The following is a 17,651-nucleotide window of genomic DNA, read 5'->3' as shown; positions in this document are numbered from 1 at the left end:
TATTGAACATTAGTGTCAAAGAACACTTTGATGTGTTTACACGTGTAAACAGTTGCCATGAACAAGTTGCTAAAGGTCAAAGTGTAGACACATGTATTGAAGATTGAACCTTACTAACAGTAAACAAAACAATACGATACACACACACAAACATATATATATGATATTGTGTAAGGTGTTTTATTTCAGATTCGTTGATAACATATAGATTCAAGTACCACTCATATCCTCGTCCATAAGCACGTCATATCCACATCCTTCTCGTATAGCTAACATTACTTAGGAATCCAATAATTATTCAGAGAAGAACGTTTATCACAGATTAGTAACTTTTTTTGGTGTTGGAAATGATTTTCCATGTTGAACAGCACGTGTGACAAATGGGTCTCAGCTGAGCGAGCCGTGCTCCAACCTGTTCTCTATAGCAGTTGTGGTACCACTCTACGATCTCATTAATTAATGTTCATGGTTCATCGTCTCCACTTTAGAACCATGATAGCATTCATTAAGTGGCTCCCACCGCTATTAATTACATTATCTCTTGGCTTCCGTAGTACATATTAACATACAGTAAAATGACTTAACGTACGTACATTACGTGTTCCTGGTTGTTTTTACAGTTAACGTAAGCTAGTAATTACATGTTAAACCCTCGCTTTGCTACTACCGATAAAATTATTTGTAGAAATGAAGAACTATTGTATATCATATATTTTTTCAGTTGATTATTTATATACATTTTATTTTACGTTATAGAGGAAAAGAAAAGGGGTCTGTCGGACAATCAGTCGTCATCTTGTCCAGCGTGTGGAGTGACCATAACTTCCGGGGAAATGTTATTACATTTTGGACAGGAAGTTCAACTTTTAACTAAACTAAACAAGTATGGTTTACCGACACTTGTCCAACTAATGTTTCGATAGCTAACATTCTAAGTAGGTCATATTCAAATTGTTACAAGTTAGCGATGAAATGTGTATAAGTTTTCCAGTGGAGAAATTCGAAATGTATCGTCAGATATAATAAGACAACGAACTCACGCCGCTAGAAACCGGGTTTCGATACCCATGGTGGACAGAGTACAGATAGCCAGCCCTTCGTGTAGCTTTGTACTTAATTTCCAAAACAATCAATCTAATCTATGAATGAAACTTTAACATTTTAAGAACTGAAGCTGTGAAAAGGGTGATTTAAGAACTGCTGTTGGTGAAAGGATAATGAACAAAGAAGTGTACAATAAACACAAGAAGAGCTGTGTCAAAGTTTTGTAAAATAAATGTCCACTACGCTAACCCGCTGATCTTTGAACATAGATACATGATTTTTTTTAGATTTAGTTTTTGTCCAAGAATAATGATTCCAGTTCTTATAAATGTCTCTCCGCTAGCTAAGTATGTACGACAGATGTAATCATATTTAATGTATTGTGATTTGATAGAGAAATATTGGTTAATATTCATTTAATTTTTTGCCATCAGGTCTTTCAAAAGGTCAACTAGTGAAGGAACGTCACAAAATAGGGTGAGCGCTTTACTTGGAATATTTTGCTATCGTTATATAAAATTTAATGTATAATAAATATAAGTTAAACCGTACTAAAGTTCACTACAAATCAATGTTGAATATGCAAAATTACAAAGCTAAAATCTACAGTTAGATCTCCGCGGTGGATAGAGTTCACGTTACATAACTCTACAGTATAAAAACAACAATAAAGCGCCACATATTTTTCGTAAGGAATAAAAATAACTAAGAGAAAGTTTATATTCTAAATATTAAAATATTAAATATCTGAATATCAAAGTCTATGTTCTCGAGTTTGTCTTTTTGAACAAAGTCATATTGGGTTATCTGTTGTTCCCGCGGGAAATTGAACCCTGGATTTTAGCGTTAAAATTTCATATACTTAGCGTTGCCTCATTGTGAGATCTGTGATTCAAAACATGACAAATAAACAGTGCACTTCATGAAATCCTTATTTTTATTTCGTTAAGCCCTGAACTCCAACTGCTAGTATTAACTTTTGTATTAGTTCTAAATAAGTGTAATATTTCATTTTTTTTCAATTGTTTAGGGCCCGGCATGGCCAGGTGGTTAAAGCACTCGACTCGTAATCCGAGGATCGCAGGTTCGAATCCCTGTGGCACCAAACACGCTTGCTCTTTCAGCTGTTGGGGCGTTATAACGTTACTGTCAATCCCACTATTCGTTGGTAAAAGAGTATCCCAACAGTTGGCAGTGGGTGGTGGTGACTAGCTGACTTCCTCTAGTCTTACATTGCTAAATTATGGACGACTAGCGCAGATAGCCCTCGTGTAGCTTTGCGCGAAATTCAAAACAAAAACATAATCCACCGCTTAGTTCTATGATCTAGAATACCCTCACATAAACGTGATACGACAGTATTATATTAATAGTTACGTAATTGACACAGGTGCATTAACTAAATTGTTACTATTTTTTTGTCTTGATAAACGTACTTTTAACAAATTTATCCTCCTGATATTGAAGGAGAAACTCAAATACAAATGTATGTTTTAATAAAACCCTCTTCATTACAGCGAACGCCCTCTCCCGGTAGTAGCCGAAAGAAGGAAGTACTGAGTTCTTCAGAATCTCGTTGGCATGTATGTGGCTCTCTCTGTTGTTTCTTCCCTACGTAATGTAAACACATTATTATATTTGATTTAAAATATAAATCGTACTGGTGTGTTTGGTCGAACTTATCGGCAAACATGAACTAAAACTCTGTCGTATTTTTCTGTTGTTTTATGTTACGTTGCTTAATCTTGGGGTGCATGGTGTTGTCTTTGATAGCAGTCTTATTGCCAAACGCCGTTAATTAATGTCTTAAGGAACGTAAAGTGCGATGTTTTATTAAATTCGTTAACTCGTTAATATGACGAGTTTTGTTGTACTATAACATCTGTTAAAGATGACGGTGTAGCATGTTTTGTTACATTAAAACATCTGTTAAAGACGACGGTGTAGCATGTTTTGTTACATTAAAACATCTGACGGTGTAGCATGTTTTGTTACATTAAAACATCTGTTAAAGATGACGGTGTAGCATGTTTTGTTACATTAAAACATCTGTTAAAGATGACGGTGCAGCATGTTTTGTTGTACTATAACACCTGTTAAAGATGACGGTGTAGCATGTTTTGTTGTACTATAACACCTGTTAAAGATGACGGTGCAACATGCTTTGTTACATTAAAACATCTGTTAAAGATGACGGTGTAGCATGTTTTGTTGTACTATAACACCTGTTAAAGATGACGGTGTAGCATGTTTTGTTACATTAAAACATCTGTTAAAGATGACGGTGCAGCATGTTTTGTTGTACTATAACACCTGTTAAAGATGACGGTGTAGCATGTTTTGTTGTACTATAACACCTGTTAAAGATGACGGTGTAGCATGTTTTGTTACATTATAAACACCTGTTAAAGATGACGGTGTAGCATGTTTTGTTACATTAAAACATCTGTTAAAGATGACGGTGTAGCATGTTTTGTTACATTAAAACATCTGTTAAAGTTTTGTTATGATCTGTTACATGTGTAGCATGTTTTGTTACATTAAAACATCTGTTAAAGATGACGGTGTAGCATGTTTTGTTACATTAAAACATCTGTTAAAGATGACGGTGTAGCATGTTTTGTTGTACTATAACATCTGTTAAAGATGACGGTGTAGCATGTTTTGTTACATTAAAACATCTGTTAAAGATGACGGTGTAGCATGTTTTGTTACATTAAAACATCTGTTAAAGATGACGGTGTAGCATGTTTTGTTACATTAAAACATCTGTTAAAGATGACGGTGTAGCATGTTTTGTTACATTAAAACATCTGTTAAAGATGACGGTGTAGCATGTTTTGTTACATTAAAACATCTGTTAAAGATGACGGTGCAGCATGTTTTGTTACATTAAAACATCTGTTAAAGACGACGGTGTAGCATGTTTTGTTACATTAAAACATCTGTTAAAGACGACGGTGTAGCATGTTTTGTTACATTAAAACATCTGTTAAAGACGACAGTGCAGCATGTTTTGTTACATTAAAACATCTGTTAAAGATGACGGTGTAGCATGTTTTGTTACATTAAAACATCTGTTAAAGACGACGGTGTAGCATGTTTTGTTACATTAAAACATCTGTTAAAGACGACGGTGTAGCATGTTTTGTTACATTAAAACATCTGTTAAAGACGACGGTGCAGCATGTTTTGTTACATTAAAACATCTGTTAAAGATGACGGTTACATTAAAACATCTGCAGCATGTTTTGTTACATTAAAACATCTGTTAAAGATGACGGTGCAGCATGTTTTGTTACATTAAAACATCTGTTAAAGACGACAGTGCAGCATGTTTTGTTACATTAAAACATCTGTTAAAGACGACGGTGCAGCATGTTTTGTTACATTAAAACATCTGTTAAAGACGACAGTGCAGCATGTTTTGTTACATTAAAACATCTGTTAAAGACGACGGTGCAGCATGTTTTGTTACATTAAAACATCTGTTAAAGATGACGGTGTAGCATGTTTTGTTACATTAAAACATCTGTTAAAGACGACGGTGTAGCATGTTTTGTTACATTAAAACATCTGTTAAAGACGACCATGCAGCATGTTTTGTTACATTAAAACATCTGTTGAAACTTAATGGAAGTGAACATGGTTTGAGAGAAGTTTAACAACTGTTAAGTTAGTTTAACACATCAACACAATCTGTTACTATTAAACTAATTATTATTATTATTGCTACTTCTTTGAAGTGCAATTAATACATTTTTTTGTTTCTTAAACATAGTGCTGGTTTTACTATATATTTGGTTAATTAATTATAACCTTATTATTTCTTTACATGAATACAGACTTTCCAGAAAGTAAAGTGTAATCGACAAAACCGAGTTGGAGGTAAGTTGTGACTTTTATAATTTTGATACGATGTATTTGGTCTTGTTGGTTTACATATACTTCTTACCTTTAGGGCCTGGCATGGCCAAGTGTGTTAAGGCGTTCGACTCGTAATCTGAGGGTCGCGGGTTCGAATCCCGGTCGCACATCAAACATGCTCGCCCTTTTAGCCATGAGGCGTTATAATGTGACGGTTAATCCCACTATGCGTTGGTAAAAGAGTGGCCCAAGAGTTGGCGGTGGGTGGTGATGACTAGCTGCCTTTCCTCTAGTCTTACACTACAAAATTAGGGACGGCTAGCGCAGATAACCCTCGAGTAGCATTGCGCGAAATTCAAAACAAACAAACTCACCTTTAGGCTGAATGTACGGAATCTGAAATTTAACCAGTCGCGTTCATGGTGACAGTTTCGGCAAACTTTAAAATTAAACTCTGGCGGTTACCGAGGTGGTGGTAAAAGTATAATTGTATATATTAGAACGTAGAAGGATAAACATAGTGTAGAACAGTTCTGAACGGACAAACATAACCTGCCCTAGTTTGTGCAGTCTAGTTCTGAATGTACAGACACAACCTGTCCTAGTTTATTTTGTCCAGTTCTGAATGGACACATACAACCTGCCCTAGTATATGTTGCCCAACTGTAATAAAAGATCATTAATTTTTCAAACAACTATATTTTGCTACTGATTTATTTTAATACTTAGTTAACACTAACTTCCGACTAGAACAAGCTACTTGATAAATTGGGAAAGAACAATTTTGAAGCATAATGCAGTGCTTTGTGACGTTGGTTCATAACTAAAGTACTATACTATGCTTACAAAGCTTTATTTGTTAAGTACTCAGTAAAATTCCGTTTTGTTTCTTTTTTTCGCTTTCTTATTCTCACTTTAAGTGCACTCTAAACACTGTAACTAAGTTTCATTAAGAGTTTCTTTATCATAAACAGTAAAAAAATATCTTAAATAACACAAGGTTATTTGTTGAGGCAACAAGTTGTATTTCAGTTCGTCCCAGTAAGGGGAAGAAGAGGACCAGGGAAGAACCCGTGTGTCCTGCATGCTGTGCCAGATTAGCGGGGCCGCTGGATGATTTCAACTCGCACGTCGAGCGGTGTATTAAAAAGGTACGACGGTTTCTACGCTACATATGTAAACACAGCAAAATTCACAATCTAACAATAATCCAAAAGTGATACACCAAGATTTCTACATTCATGAAATGGCTTTGTATTGTGGTTTTTAAAAAATGAAGTACTTTAGTTGAAATCAATTAAAAACACAAGTAAATCGATTGTTTTTTCCGGGAAAATCAATGATGCTGATGTAAACAAGAAAATTAAACCTGCGTAAACTTATTTCTTGGATGTATCACATAATGTTAAATAAATCAAACAGACGTCATTTCAATATGGTATATCATCAAGGTTAGACTTACGTTGTAGTTAAAATTTAACTATCTTTATCGCTGTTATCTGAGCGTTGTATTTATTATATAAAATTAAGGTTTGATTTAGGTTAAAGTTAAAATATTTTGGTTATTGCATTTTTGTTTTAAAGCTAGAATTATTTATTTAGTTAATTAACTGTATACTTTTCTTCTTACGTGTATATCAAAATGTTCTCGCTTCATGATATAAACGAAGAAATAAAGAGAAACCATTTTTTCTAGATTTTACCACATTTTACACGATATCTATAAATGTAGGTTCGATTTTTAATGTTGTAACTAAGCCTAATTCATTAAATTTCCCTGATGTTTATCAACTATGTTTAATTAAATAATTTCGCTGATGTTTACCATCTGAGTTTAATTGATTAATTCGTTAATATTAACCAACTAAGCCTAACTGATTAAGTTGCTACTTATAACTAACTTAACCTTGCGTAAGTAGTTTTGCTGATGTTTACCAACTAAGCCTAGCTCATTAATTCACTAATTTAACCGACCAATTTTAATAGTTTCACTGGCATTTACTGAGCTTAAAGGATTATTCTTCACTGTTGTTATTTTTCATTTCATTAAGGCCCGGCATGGCCAGGTGGGTTCAGGTGTGCGACTCGTAATCTGAGGGTCGCGGGTTCGCATCCCCGTCGCACCAAACATGCTCGCCCTTTCAGCCACGTGGGCTTTATAATGTGATGGTAAATCCCACTATTCGTTGGTAAAAGTAGCCCAAGCTGATGACTAGCTTCCTTCCCTCTAGTCTTACACTACTAAATTAAGGACGGCTAGCGCAAATAGCCCTCGAGTAGCTTTGCGCGAAAAAAACCTAAAAACAAACAACAAATCATTTCATTAATGTTTAACTTCTAAGCCTATCCAAGTAATTCGCTAACATTCACTGAATAAGCCTAGCTTATTCATTATCACTGATGTTTACGAGCTAACTTTAGCGTATTATTTCAAATAGAAGGTCGAAAGTGCTGTTCAAACTCTTGGAACCTAACTTATTATTTCAATCATATAAACAACTTTGAATTTGCAGAGAGAAACCAATGGTTCAGAAGACGAAACAGTAGACGTGGAAGGTGGTGAACATCTTGGACATTACGAATGGACGAGACATATCAGAATACAATCGTCTGGTCTAGAGACGGGATTTGCAGGTTGAAAACATTAACAGTTGTCTACACTAGTGACTTATTTATCCTTACATAAAGTAAACGATAACTTTGAATCATGTATTTCAGTCCTGTTAACTGTATGACCAACAAAATATCGTTAAAAGTATCTTGTTTTGATCGTAAATTAATGGTAATGATAGAAAATGTTTGATCTAGTTAAAAACAAAATAATTTATTCTTCAGAAATCACCAGTCAGTATATCCTTCTATACGGTTCATACAGCCTGTTCATTTATTGTGGTAAAAATAAACTTAGTAATTTGGTTTATATTTGAAAAAAAGTGTTGCAGAAAAAAATTGAAAATGTGGTTTTAAAACACAAACAGAATTTTAACTCGTTAAATTTATACAACAACCAAAATTTCAGAAAGACTGTTTAAATGCAAATAGCCTGGCATGGCCAGGTGGTTAAGGCATTCGACTCGTAATCTGAAGGTCGCGGGTTCGAAATCCTGTCACACTAAAATGCTCGCCCTTTCAGCCGCGAGGGCGTTATAATGTGACAATCAATCCCACTATTCGTTGGTAAAAGAGTAGCCCAAGAGTTGGCGGTGAGTGGTGATGACTAGCTGCCTTCCCTCTAGTCTTACACTGCTAAATTAGGGACGAATAGCGCAGATAGCCCTCGAGTAGCTATGCGCGAAATTCAAAATAAACCAAACCAAATGCAAATAATTGATTTAAAATAATAACTTGAAATTTGAATATAAAATATTGTTAAACTGTTTATTATAGATAATTTTTCGTATCTAAGGAAAAGTAACTAAAAATCTGAGCCTTTAATAATAATAAATATGAGTTATTTTTAGGTTTTCATTCAAGAAAGCATAATAGTGAAGATGATGACAACCAAGACTTAAACGTTGATAGCGATGATACCGCCACCTATGGTCAACCACAGTATCCTTTTACTTGAAGTGTTTGCTTGTTGAATTTCGTGAAAGCTAATGAAGCGCTATCTGAGCTAACCCTATCTTTTATTGAAACGATAGACTAATCAACTGATCATAATCTTACTTTTCCCAACGAATAGTGGGGTGGAGCGTAAGATTATAACTTCCCACGGCATCTTCAATGATTTTTTCTTTATTTACCCACCCTCACAGAAGGGGTATTAAACAAAAACACATCATCATAATGGCTGTACTTATCTGAATAACAAAGAAATATTAATTAGAAATAATTACTCGAAAGTCATACACAGAAAATTAGCAGTAACGAAACAAAATATTAAAATTATTGCCAAACATATTAATAAGATGAACTACAATAAACAAAGTATCATCAGAAAGCAAACAAAATCATCATTCCAACACAATATATAACCCCATTTACCCTCACTTAACAAATGCCCAGAGTCGTGATTAATACTATATAAATCTGACAGTTTGTCGAGAAACCGTAAGATATCGAAATAAAATTTAACCTTAAGTTCAGCCTTAGATATAATCACAAAATGAACACCGACCACCCTATTGAACCTTATTACGGGCAGAATAACTCACAAACTCAGCTATACCTGTACTGAAACGTAACAAACTGAGGTGACGAGGGCTCATGTAAAAATCCAACCAAAGCCACATCGTCAGGTGGGTTAAGGCGTGCGACTCGTAATCTGAGGGTCGCGGGTTCGCATAAACAAGACTGTTTTACCAGCCATAAAAAATAATTTGAAAGTTATTTTTATAAACATACAAAGATAATTTTTTTTCGTCATTTGTGTATTAATTTATAGTAACGACATTTCTACCTTTCGTTATTAAGTACGAAACTATATAATAGGCTACTTGCATCTCAGAACGGCTGGTATGGGTATTAACACATTTATTGATAAGGAGAGAACAACGTTTTGACTTTCGTAGGTAATCTTCAAGTTAAGAAAAAAACCTTAGCCTGAGATACATTTTTATTTCAAGTGGGTTTCTCGTCAACAAGAATAGACTACTTATGTTGTGACTATCTCAAAACTGAATCTCGGATTGACGTTACAGATCGTCTAACTTAATGCCGGGCCCGGCATGGCCAGGTGGGTTAAGGCATTCGACTCGTAATCTGAGGGTCGCGGGTTCGATTCCTAGTCGTACTAAACATGCTCGCCTTTCAGCTGTGGGGGCGTTATAATGTCACGGCCAATCCCATTATTCGTTGGTAAAAGAGTAGCCCAAGAGTTGGCGATGGGTGGTGATGACTAGTTGCCTTCCCTCTAATGTTACACTATTAAATTAGGAATGACTGGCGCAGATAACCCTCGTGTAGCTTTGCGCGAAATTCAAAACAAACAAACAAACTTATTCGCTATCTATAATATTGTTTTCTTTTTGTGATGTAGCCATAATCTTTAAGCTGTTGAATTTTAAACTATTTTCGCTTTATTCAGTGTAGACGCGATAGTAACATAGTTTTAGTTTTAATACGATTGCTTTATCATAGTAACATAAATATATTAAAATTAAAATTAAAGATATTTATTTATATTACAATTACGTTAATGAAATAAATATAATGTAGAGTTGAAATGTGAATCGCCACGTGAGAAGACGTAATTATGTAAGATATTATATATAATAATTACTCAGCGGCAAGCAAAAGGGTACATGATGTTACATTTCAAGGACAAATCCACACGGTCGGCACTACAGGTAATCAAGTCCTTTGAACAAGTTTCACCTTTACAATAAAATGAACAAAATCTTTAGTTAAATAAACTTTAGTTAAAGTAATATTAATTAGTGAAAAGACGGATTCTTCAAGATATTTGTCTCTGTTACAATTCTTTTAATGACAAATATAGGTGTTCTTCTTTAAAGGACAGTTTATTTGACGAGAATATTTTCATTAGGTTTATTACCAGTTGGAGTGAAAATCTAACTGCTAGTAGCTAATTGTAAAGGTTATTCTTTAGTTTGAACTAACAAATACACTAATATAAAGATTATTCTTTAAAATGAACTACCAGATACACTAATATAAAGATTATTCTTTAAAATGAACTACCAGATACACTAATATAAAGATTATTCTTTAGTTTGAACTATCAGATACACGAATATAAAGATTATTCTTTATATATGTAAAAACGGCTGGTATGGATAGAGAAAGCACTATGTAGGAGAGCGAACAACGTTTCGACCTTCTATGTGAACCTGACGATGACCGAAGAATGTCGAAACATTGTTCGCTCCTTTATATAGTCCTTTCTGTACCAACACCAGCCATTTTTACATATATATATTTCTCTACAAGTGGGTTTTCTCATCATCACAGGTTATTCTTTAGTTTGAACTACCAGATACACTGATATAAAGGTTATTCCTTAGTTTGAACTACCAGATACACTGATATAAAGGTTATTCCTTAGTTTGAACTACCAGATACACTGATATAAAGGTTATTCCTTAGTTTGAACTACCAGATACACTGATACAAAGGTTATTCCTTAGTTGGAACTACCAGTTACACTGATATAAAGGTTATTCCTTAGTTGGAACTACCAGTTACACTGATATAAAGGTTATTCCTTAGTTTGAACTACCAGATACACTGATACAAAGGTTATTCCTTAGTTGGAACTACCAGTTACACTGATATAAAGGTTATTCCTTAGTTGGAACTACCAGTTACACTGATATAAAGGTTATTCCTTAGTTGGAACTACCAGTTACACTGATATAAAGGTTATTCCTTAGTTGGAACTACCAGTTACACTGATATAAAGGTTATTCCTTAGTTGGAACTACCAGTTACACTGATATAAAGGTTATTCCTTAGTTGGAACTACCAGTTACACTGATATAAAGGTTATTCCTTAGTTTGAACTAACAGATACACAGAAGCTGATATCATTTCTTGTTCTTCCAATGAACCTCTAGACAAAGACGAAAGAAAACAATTTGAAAATGTGATGTAAGTTTTTATTAAAAGTGTTATTTGATTTAAAAAAATTGAATTTATAAATCTTAGTGAAAAATATCTTAACAAAACATATACTTATTATATTAGGTAAAATAACAGCAATATACGTATGTGTAATTACTGCAAATATTATATATTGTAAGGAATGAAGTGACTTAGGGCTACATTTCTGTAAACTGTATAATAATGTTAATATCTATATGTTTATATTAATAACTTATTTTATCCTGAATTTAAAATCTAACCTAAAGTTTTATGTTTTAGAGCATCAGAAGAACAAAGAATTATTCCTGAAGGTAATAAGTGGATACTTAAAAATGGTAACATTGGTATTTATTTCTTAACATAAACTTTAGATAAAATATAACATGTGTCTGATAGAATTTAGTTTTATTTTATCAATGTTCATTTAGCTCTTCTTGTGTTTGTTCATGACTATTAAACCAAAATTTTGTTCTATTTATGTCTATTCAGTCCTAGTTTTGTTCTTTCAGTGGTTTTTAGCTTTAGTTTTGTTTTACCAGGGTTTGCTTAGCTACAGTTTTTTTTCTGTTACTGTTTATTTAGCTCTAGTTTTGTTTCTCCAGTATTTATCTATGTGTTGCTTACACACTTACAAATTTTATGAAAGTAATTGAGATAAATATTTTCTTTTGCTTCTGAAATAGTGAGGTGTGATTAGAAAAAGATACCTTCTAAATATTTTCTGATTCACTTTTGACAAGTTTAACTATGAATGTTTAGTTAAAACACTAACTCACTATTTAGTTAGAGTATGTTCAGTTTGAGTATGTTTGTATTATTAAACTGGCAGAATGTTGTTCAGAGTTGTGTTGTACAGATAGCAATGTTGTGATAGATTGTGTAAATTAGCCAGCTAACTTAGTTAATGAAAATATGTTAAAAAGTTCCACAGAACCATTACTTATTCTAGTGACATCTTATGAAATTTTTGATTAGTTATTTAACCTAATTTATTTTATAAATTCATGCTGAAGTGGCTAGCATGGTGAGGACTTGAGTCATGGTAACTGAATTGGTAATATTATTGGTCAGAGCTTTAGCAAGGGTGAAATAGTTATAACTTCTAGGTTTATGTCCAATCTGGGCAGATTTTGTGTTGTTCTGATAACACTACCCAGTGGGATTGGCCTGGTGTTGGTGTGATAGTTTTTATTGCCTGATTTAGGTTTGATAGTGTTGTGTGTTGTTGACTTAAAGAACATGGTTTGTGTTATATAATGTCAACAATGGAGTGTTCTGGTAGCTAACTTGGTTCAAGATCTGACTACAGTGGGGTTCTTCACACTCAGATATAGTAATTAAACAAACATTAATTAGGTGAAATATGTAAAAGTCTGTAAACATATAAGCCCAACTATCCATTTTAGATTTATATAACATAACATTTCAGGACAACAAGGTACTTATTGTCCATCTTGGTTGTCCAATCTTCTAAATTACACTAAATCTATTACAAATTTGTACATAACAGGGAAATTTTAGCAACAGAATAAGTAATACTCCTGTGGAACATCCTTCCATTCATAAGAACTTAAAGTCAATTTACTTTTTCCAGATAATGAACTGACACAGGAAAATAGTAAAGGAACTGGCTTAACCAATGGAGAGACTAAACCAGAGTGAGTCAGTAACCATTATTACATTTCATTTCCCTGCAAGCTCTGAGCACATATTTTCAATAATTCACTAGTCTGGTTAGCAAAATGGGGAAGCTCCCTATTTTCTGTTTCTGCTGATTCTATAAAACTGAAACCTATGTTTTAAATGAACAAGGAAGATTTTAATCAAAATTGACAGTAGATTACTCCATTACATCTCTTCACAAGAAATCTAGATATGTTTGTTGAATTTATATCAGAACAGGTTTTTTGAATAGTTATTTGTTGTGAAGGTTAATCCACATTTCACTCATTTGTTTAAAACTGTGATGTGGGACTTTTCTATCAAGTACAAAAACTCTAGGTGAATATGATTTGTGTGTAAATGAATGTACTGGAAGTGTACTATACAGCAAAAGAAGTTTCTTCAACTTTTAACATTATATTTTAGAAATCCCACTGTGACAATGACTCAACTTCAAACAATTTCTTCATTAAAATCCAAAATTAAGAAGCTAGAAGAGTCTATTCATCATGATGAGCAGATGAAATGTCTCATTTGTATGGTAGGTGAACATATTAAGTACAGTAATTCTGAATGGTTCTTGTCTTCTGAACCCCACCAAGTCACCCATGTCTTTAAGGAGAGGAATGTTTTATGTATTTAATGTTTACCTCCTTTATTCTATTTTTTAAAGGTGTATATATAAATAAAAGTATAGTTACCATTAACATTAAATGTTTTTAAAACTGAAGGTACTTCAAGTCGGAGAAAATATGTTATTATGAAGTTTTCATACACAAGTTTTGCCAAGTAAATATAACAAACAAATATTAGAAAAAAACAACTATTAATGTTATTCTTTTCAACCTTTCTGTATATTTGTCTCTCTGTATACATTTGTTTTTTGGTTATTGTGAAAGATAAACAAAACATAGAGAACATAACCTGTGGCCTGTGTGAGTTGATTAAATAACAATATTCATGTTGTCCTGACTACCTTACACATAAGCTGTGGTCTGTGTGTGTTGATTAAATAACAATATTAATGTTGTCCTGACTACCTTACACATAAGCTGTGGTCTGTGTGTGTTGATTAAATAACAATATTCATGTTGTCCTGACTACCTTACACATAAGCTGTGGTCTGTGTGTGTGTTGATTATATAACAATATTCATGTTGTCCTGACAACCTTACACATAACCTGTGTTCTGTGTGTGTTGATTAAATAACAATATTCACGTTGTCCTGACTACCTTACACATAACCTGTGGTCTGTGAGTGTTGATTAAAAAATACAATATTCATGTCCTCCTCATTATCTTACACATAAGCTGTGGTCTGTGTGTGTTGATTAAATAACAATATTCATGTTGTCCTGACTACCTTACACATAAGCTGTGGTCTGTGTGTGTTGATTATATAACAATATTCATGTTGTCCTGACTACCTTACACATAACCTGTGGTCTGTGTGTGTTGATTATATAACAATATTCATGTTGTCCTGACTACCTTACACATAACCTGTGGTCTGTGTGTGTTGATTATATAACAATATTCATGTCCTCCTCATTATCTTACACATAAGCTGTGGTCTGTGTGTGTTGATTAAATAACAATATTCATGTCATCTTCATTACCTTACAGACAACCTGTGGTCTGTGTGTGTTGATTATATAACAATATTCATGTTGTCCTCACTACCTTACAGACAACCTGTGGTCTGTGTGTGTGTGTTGAATAAATAATAATATTCATGTTGTTCTCATTATTTTACAAATAACCTATGGTCTGTGTGTGTTGGTTGAAAAACAGTATTCATTCTTTTCTAGGAACCTTACAGACAACTTGTGGTCTCTATGTGTTCATTATCTAACAGTATTCATTGTTCTCTAGGAGTCTTACAGACAACCTGTGGTCTCTGTATGCTGCTGGCATGTCCACTGTGAAGAATGCTGGTTGAGAACATTGGTAATTTTTAGAACTTCAGTCATGAAGCAGGTTTAACAGAAACATTTAGTTAATTTATTCATATTTGAAACAAAGTTTAAACACTTTTTGAGAACCTTTATCTTTACTAGCTACCCATTTACTTGGAAGTAATATACACAGTTCTAGCTAGTGGTTTTATCTTTATGAACTACCTGTTACTTGTAGCTAGTGGTTTTATCTTTACGAACTACCTCTTACTTGTAGCTAGTGGTTTTATCTTTACGAACTACCTCTTACTTGTAGCTAATGGTTTTATCTTTACGAACTACCTCTTACTTGTAGCTAGTGGTTTTACCTTTACTAACTACCTGTTACTTGTAGCTAGTGGTTTTATATTTACTAACTACCTGTTACTTGTAGCTAGTGGTTTTATCTTTATGAACTACCTGTTACTTGTAGCTAGTGGTTTTATCTTTACGAACTACCTCTTACTTGTAGCTAGTGGTTTTATCTTTACGAACTACCTCTTACTTGTAGCTAATGGTTTTATCTTTACGAACTACCTCTTACTTGTAGCTAGTGGTTTTACCTTTACTAACTACCTGTTACTTGTAGCTAGTGGTTTTATCTTTACTAACTACCTGTTACTTGTAGCTAGTGGTTTTATATTTACTAACTACCTGTTACTTGTAGCTAGTGGTTTTATATTTACTAACTACCTGTTACTTGTAGCTAGTGGTTTTATATTTACTAACTACCTGTTACTTGTAGCTAGTGGTTTTATATTTACTTGTTACTTGTAGCTAGTGGTTTTATTTAGTTATTTGATATTTTTATTAAATGCATTTCTGGCAATATTTTAACAATTCTACATTTTATAATTTAAAATTTAATTATGTATTGATTGTTTGACAGTAATATGGAACCAAACAATGTTTTTTATCATTTCAGCTATTAAGACTCAGATGTCCAGTGTTTCATATTTGTGTTTAAAAACAATTTTTGTTCATACAGTTGCTTCTCTCCTAATTTTTTGTGTTTAAATAATGAATTTTTTTTCAATACATTGTTATATTTATTTAGGTTTCTATTCTATGTTTTGCGTCTGTTATTTATTTTGTTTTATTAGTCCATTTCCATGACATCTTAAATATCATTAGAATTAGTTTACTAAATTGCACATTGAGTTGTTTAAAATACCAAAGACTGTCGGTGTTAAATGTCACATTTTTATAGTTATAAAAGTGTGTTCCCATTGTTTGACAGAAATTCCCTTTAATATTAATTTAAAGAACATATTTAGAAATATTTAGTGTATTTTAGAATTATTCTTACATTTTACACAGACTCTTGCTAATTTATTCTTTATGTCATCTGTTTAAAACTATGTAATTAATTTTAGTAAGAAGAAGAAATAATTTATATTTTTATTTTCTGTAAATCTATTAATGTTTACTATTAACTGATTTTCTTCTTAGAAGAAGTACATCCTTAAGAATTGCATCCTTATTTTCAGGGGACCAGGAAGTTATGCCCACAATGTTACATGATCACATCTCCCAATGATTTAAGAAAAATTTATATTTAAGATGCGACATATTCAATCATTTCACCAGCAACTACTGATGATTGTATTTCACCAAGTACTGATGATTGTATTAAATATTTCTAAAATTGAAAAATTCAGTTAAATTTCCCAATAATATTTTCTATATTTTATTCACTTGTGCTTTCCTTTATCCATAGATCTCTTAATTCCATCAACAGTGATATGATTAATACTGTACAGTAACTGTATTTATGTGTATAGATATCACAGAATGGAACATCTTTCTTTCATGTACAGTGAATGTTGAACTTGCAGTCAGGAAGATGTTTACCACATTCTTTGTAGTTAGAGGAATTAAAATATTAAAACCTATTTGTAACTGGTTTTCTTTCTCATCCTTTTTTGTTTGGTTTGTGGTTTCCTCAGAAAAATAACAACACTTTAAATGAAAATATATCTTAGTCTTCTCAGTGGCAAAATAGTTAAAACATTCTCTACTGTTAATATGTAGAATTATTGTTTTAAATCAGACATCACCTCATGTTGTTGAAACGTTCATTACTATCAGCTAATGATAAGAATTTGTCATCATTAGAAGCCAGTATCTTGGTATTTGCTAGAAAGAACTATGTATATACACACATTTTGATCAGTAAACATGGAAGGAGGTACCACAACACTTATCAATATTCTGTTGTTTGTTATATATATACATCTTGATCAGTAAAGATGTAAGGAGATACTCCAAGACTTATTAATATTCTGTTGTTTCATATATATATATATACACATATACATATCTTAATCAGTAAAAGTGGAAAGAGGTACCACAAGACTTATCAACATTCTGTTGTTTCATATAGATATACACATCTTGATCAGTAAAGATGGAAGGAAGTACTGCAAGACTTACCAACATTCTGTTGTTTCATATAGATAGAAATTTACACACACATTTTGATCAGTAAAAATATAAGGCACCACAATGCTTATCAATATTCTGTTGTCTGATATATATATATATATACACACATCTTGGAGATACTGCAAGACTTATTAATATTCTGT

At 32.8% G+C, this 17,651-nt stretch overlaps 1 protein-coding gene across 4 annotated transcripts; it reads left to right on the top strand.

Annotated features, from left to right (window-relative positions):
• The first annotated feature begins 249 nt into the window (after positions 1–249).
• LOC143244266 (E3 ubiquitin-protein ligase Rnf220-like) lies at positions 250–16,955 on the top strand. Of its 4 annotated transcripts, none has more exons than XM_076488614.1 (14): positions 252–585; positions 757–883; positions 1,479–1,521; positions 2,562–2,627; positions 4,890–4,932; positions 5,944–6,062; positions 7,425–7,545; positions 8,373–8,463; positions 11,386–11,466; positions 11,740–11,795; positions 13,055–13,118; positions 13,549–13,663; positions 14,999–15,073; positions 16,551–16,955. In XM_076488614.1, the coding sequence occupies exons 2-14, from the start codon at positions 834–836 to the stop codon at positions 16,620–16,622; spliced, it is 996 nt and encodes a 331-aa protein (XP_076344729.1). In that variant the 5' UTR covers positions 252–585; positions 757–833; the 3' UTR covers positions 16,623–16,955. The 4 variants fall into 4 exon arrangements, with proteins under 4 accessions (XP_076344731.1, XP_076344729.1, XP_076344732.1 ...); XM_076488615.1 differs by having other exon boundaries at positions 254–585; positions 11,740–11,771; XM_076488616.1 differs by lacking the exon at positions 13,549–13,663 and having other exon boundaries at positions 250–585.
• The last annotated feature ends 696 nt before the right edge of the window (positions 16,956–17,651 follow it).

Source organism: Tachypleus tridentatus, chromosome 2, assembly GCF_004210375.1.
Source record: "Tachypleus tridentatus isolate NWPU-2018 chromosome 2, ASM421037v1, whole genome shotgun sequence".
NCBI classification, from domain to species: Eukaryota; Metazoa; Arthropoda; class Merostomata; order Xiphosura; family Limulidae; genus Tachypleus; species Tachypleus tridentatus.
The sequence above is the reverse complement of the archived record's forward strand: the minus strand, read 5'-3'. Positions and strand labels throughout refer to the sequence as shown.

Bases quoted from the DNA above. Each gene is read 5' to 3' on its own strand.
- LOC143244266 (XM_076488614.1), top strand. From the start codon at position 834: ATGTTATTACATTTTGGACAGGAAGTTCAACTTTTAACTAAACTAAAC. The intron at 4,933-5,943 runs GTAAGTTGTGAC...GTTGTATTTCAG, and splicing joins TCGACAAAACCGAGTTGGAG to TTCGTCCCAGTAAGGGGAAG. The intron at 15,074-16,550 runs GTAATTTTTAGA...CCTTATTTTCAG, and splicing joins AATGCTGGTTGAGAACATTG to GGGACCAGGAAGTTATGCCC.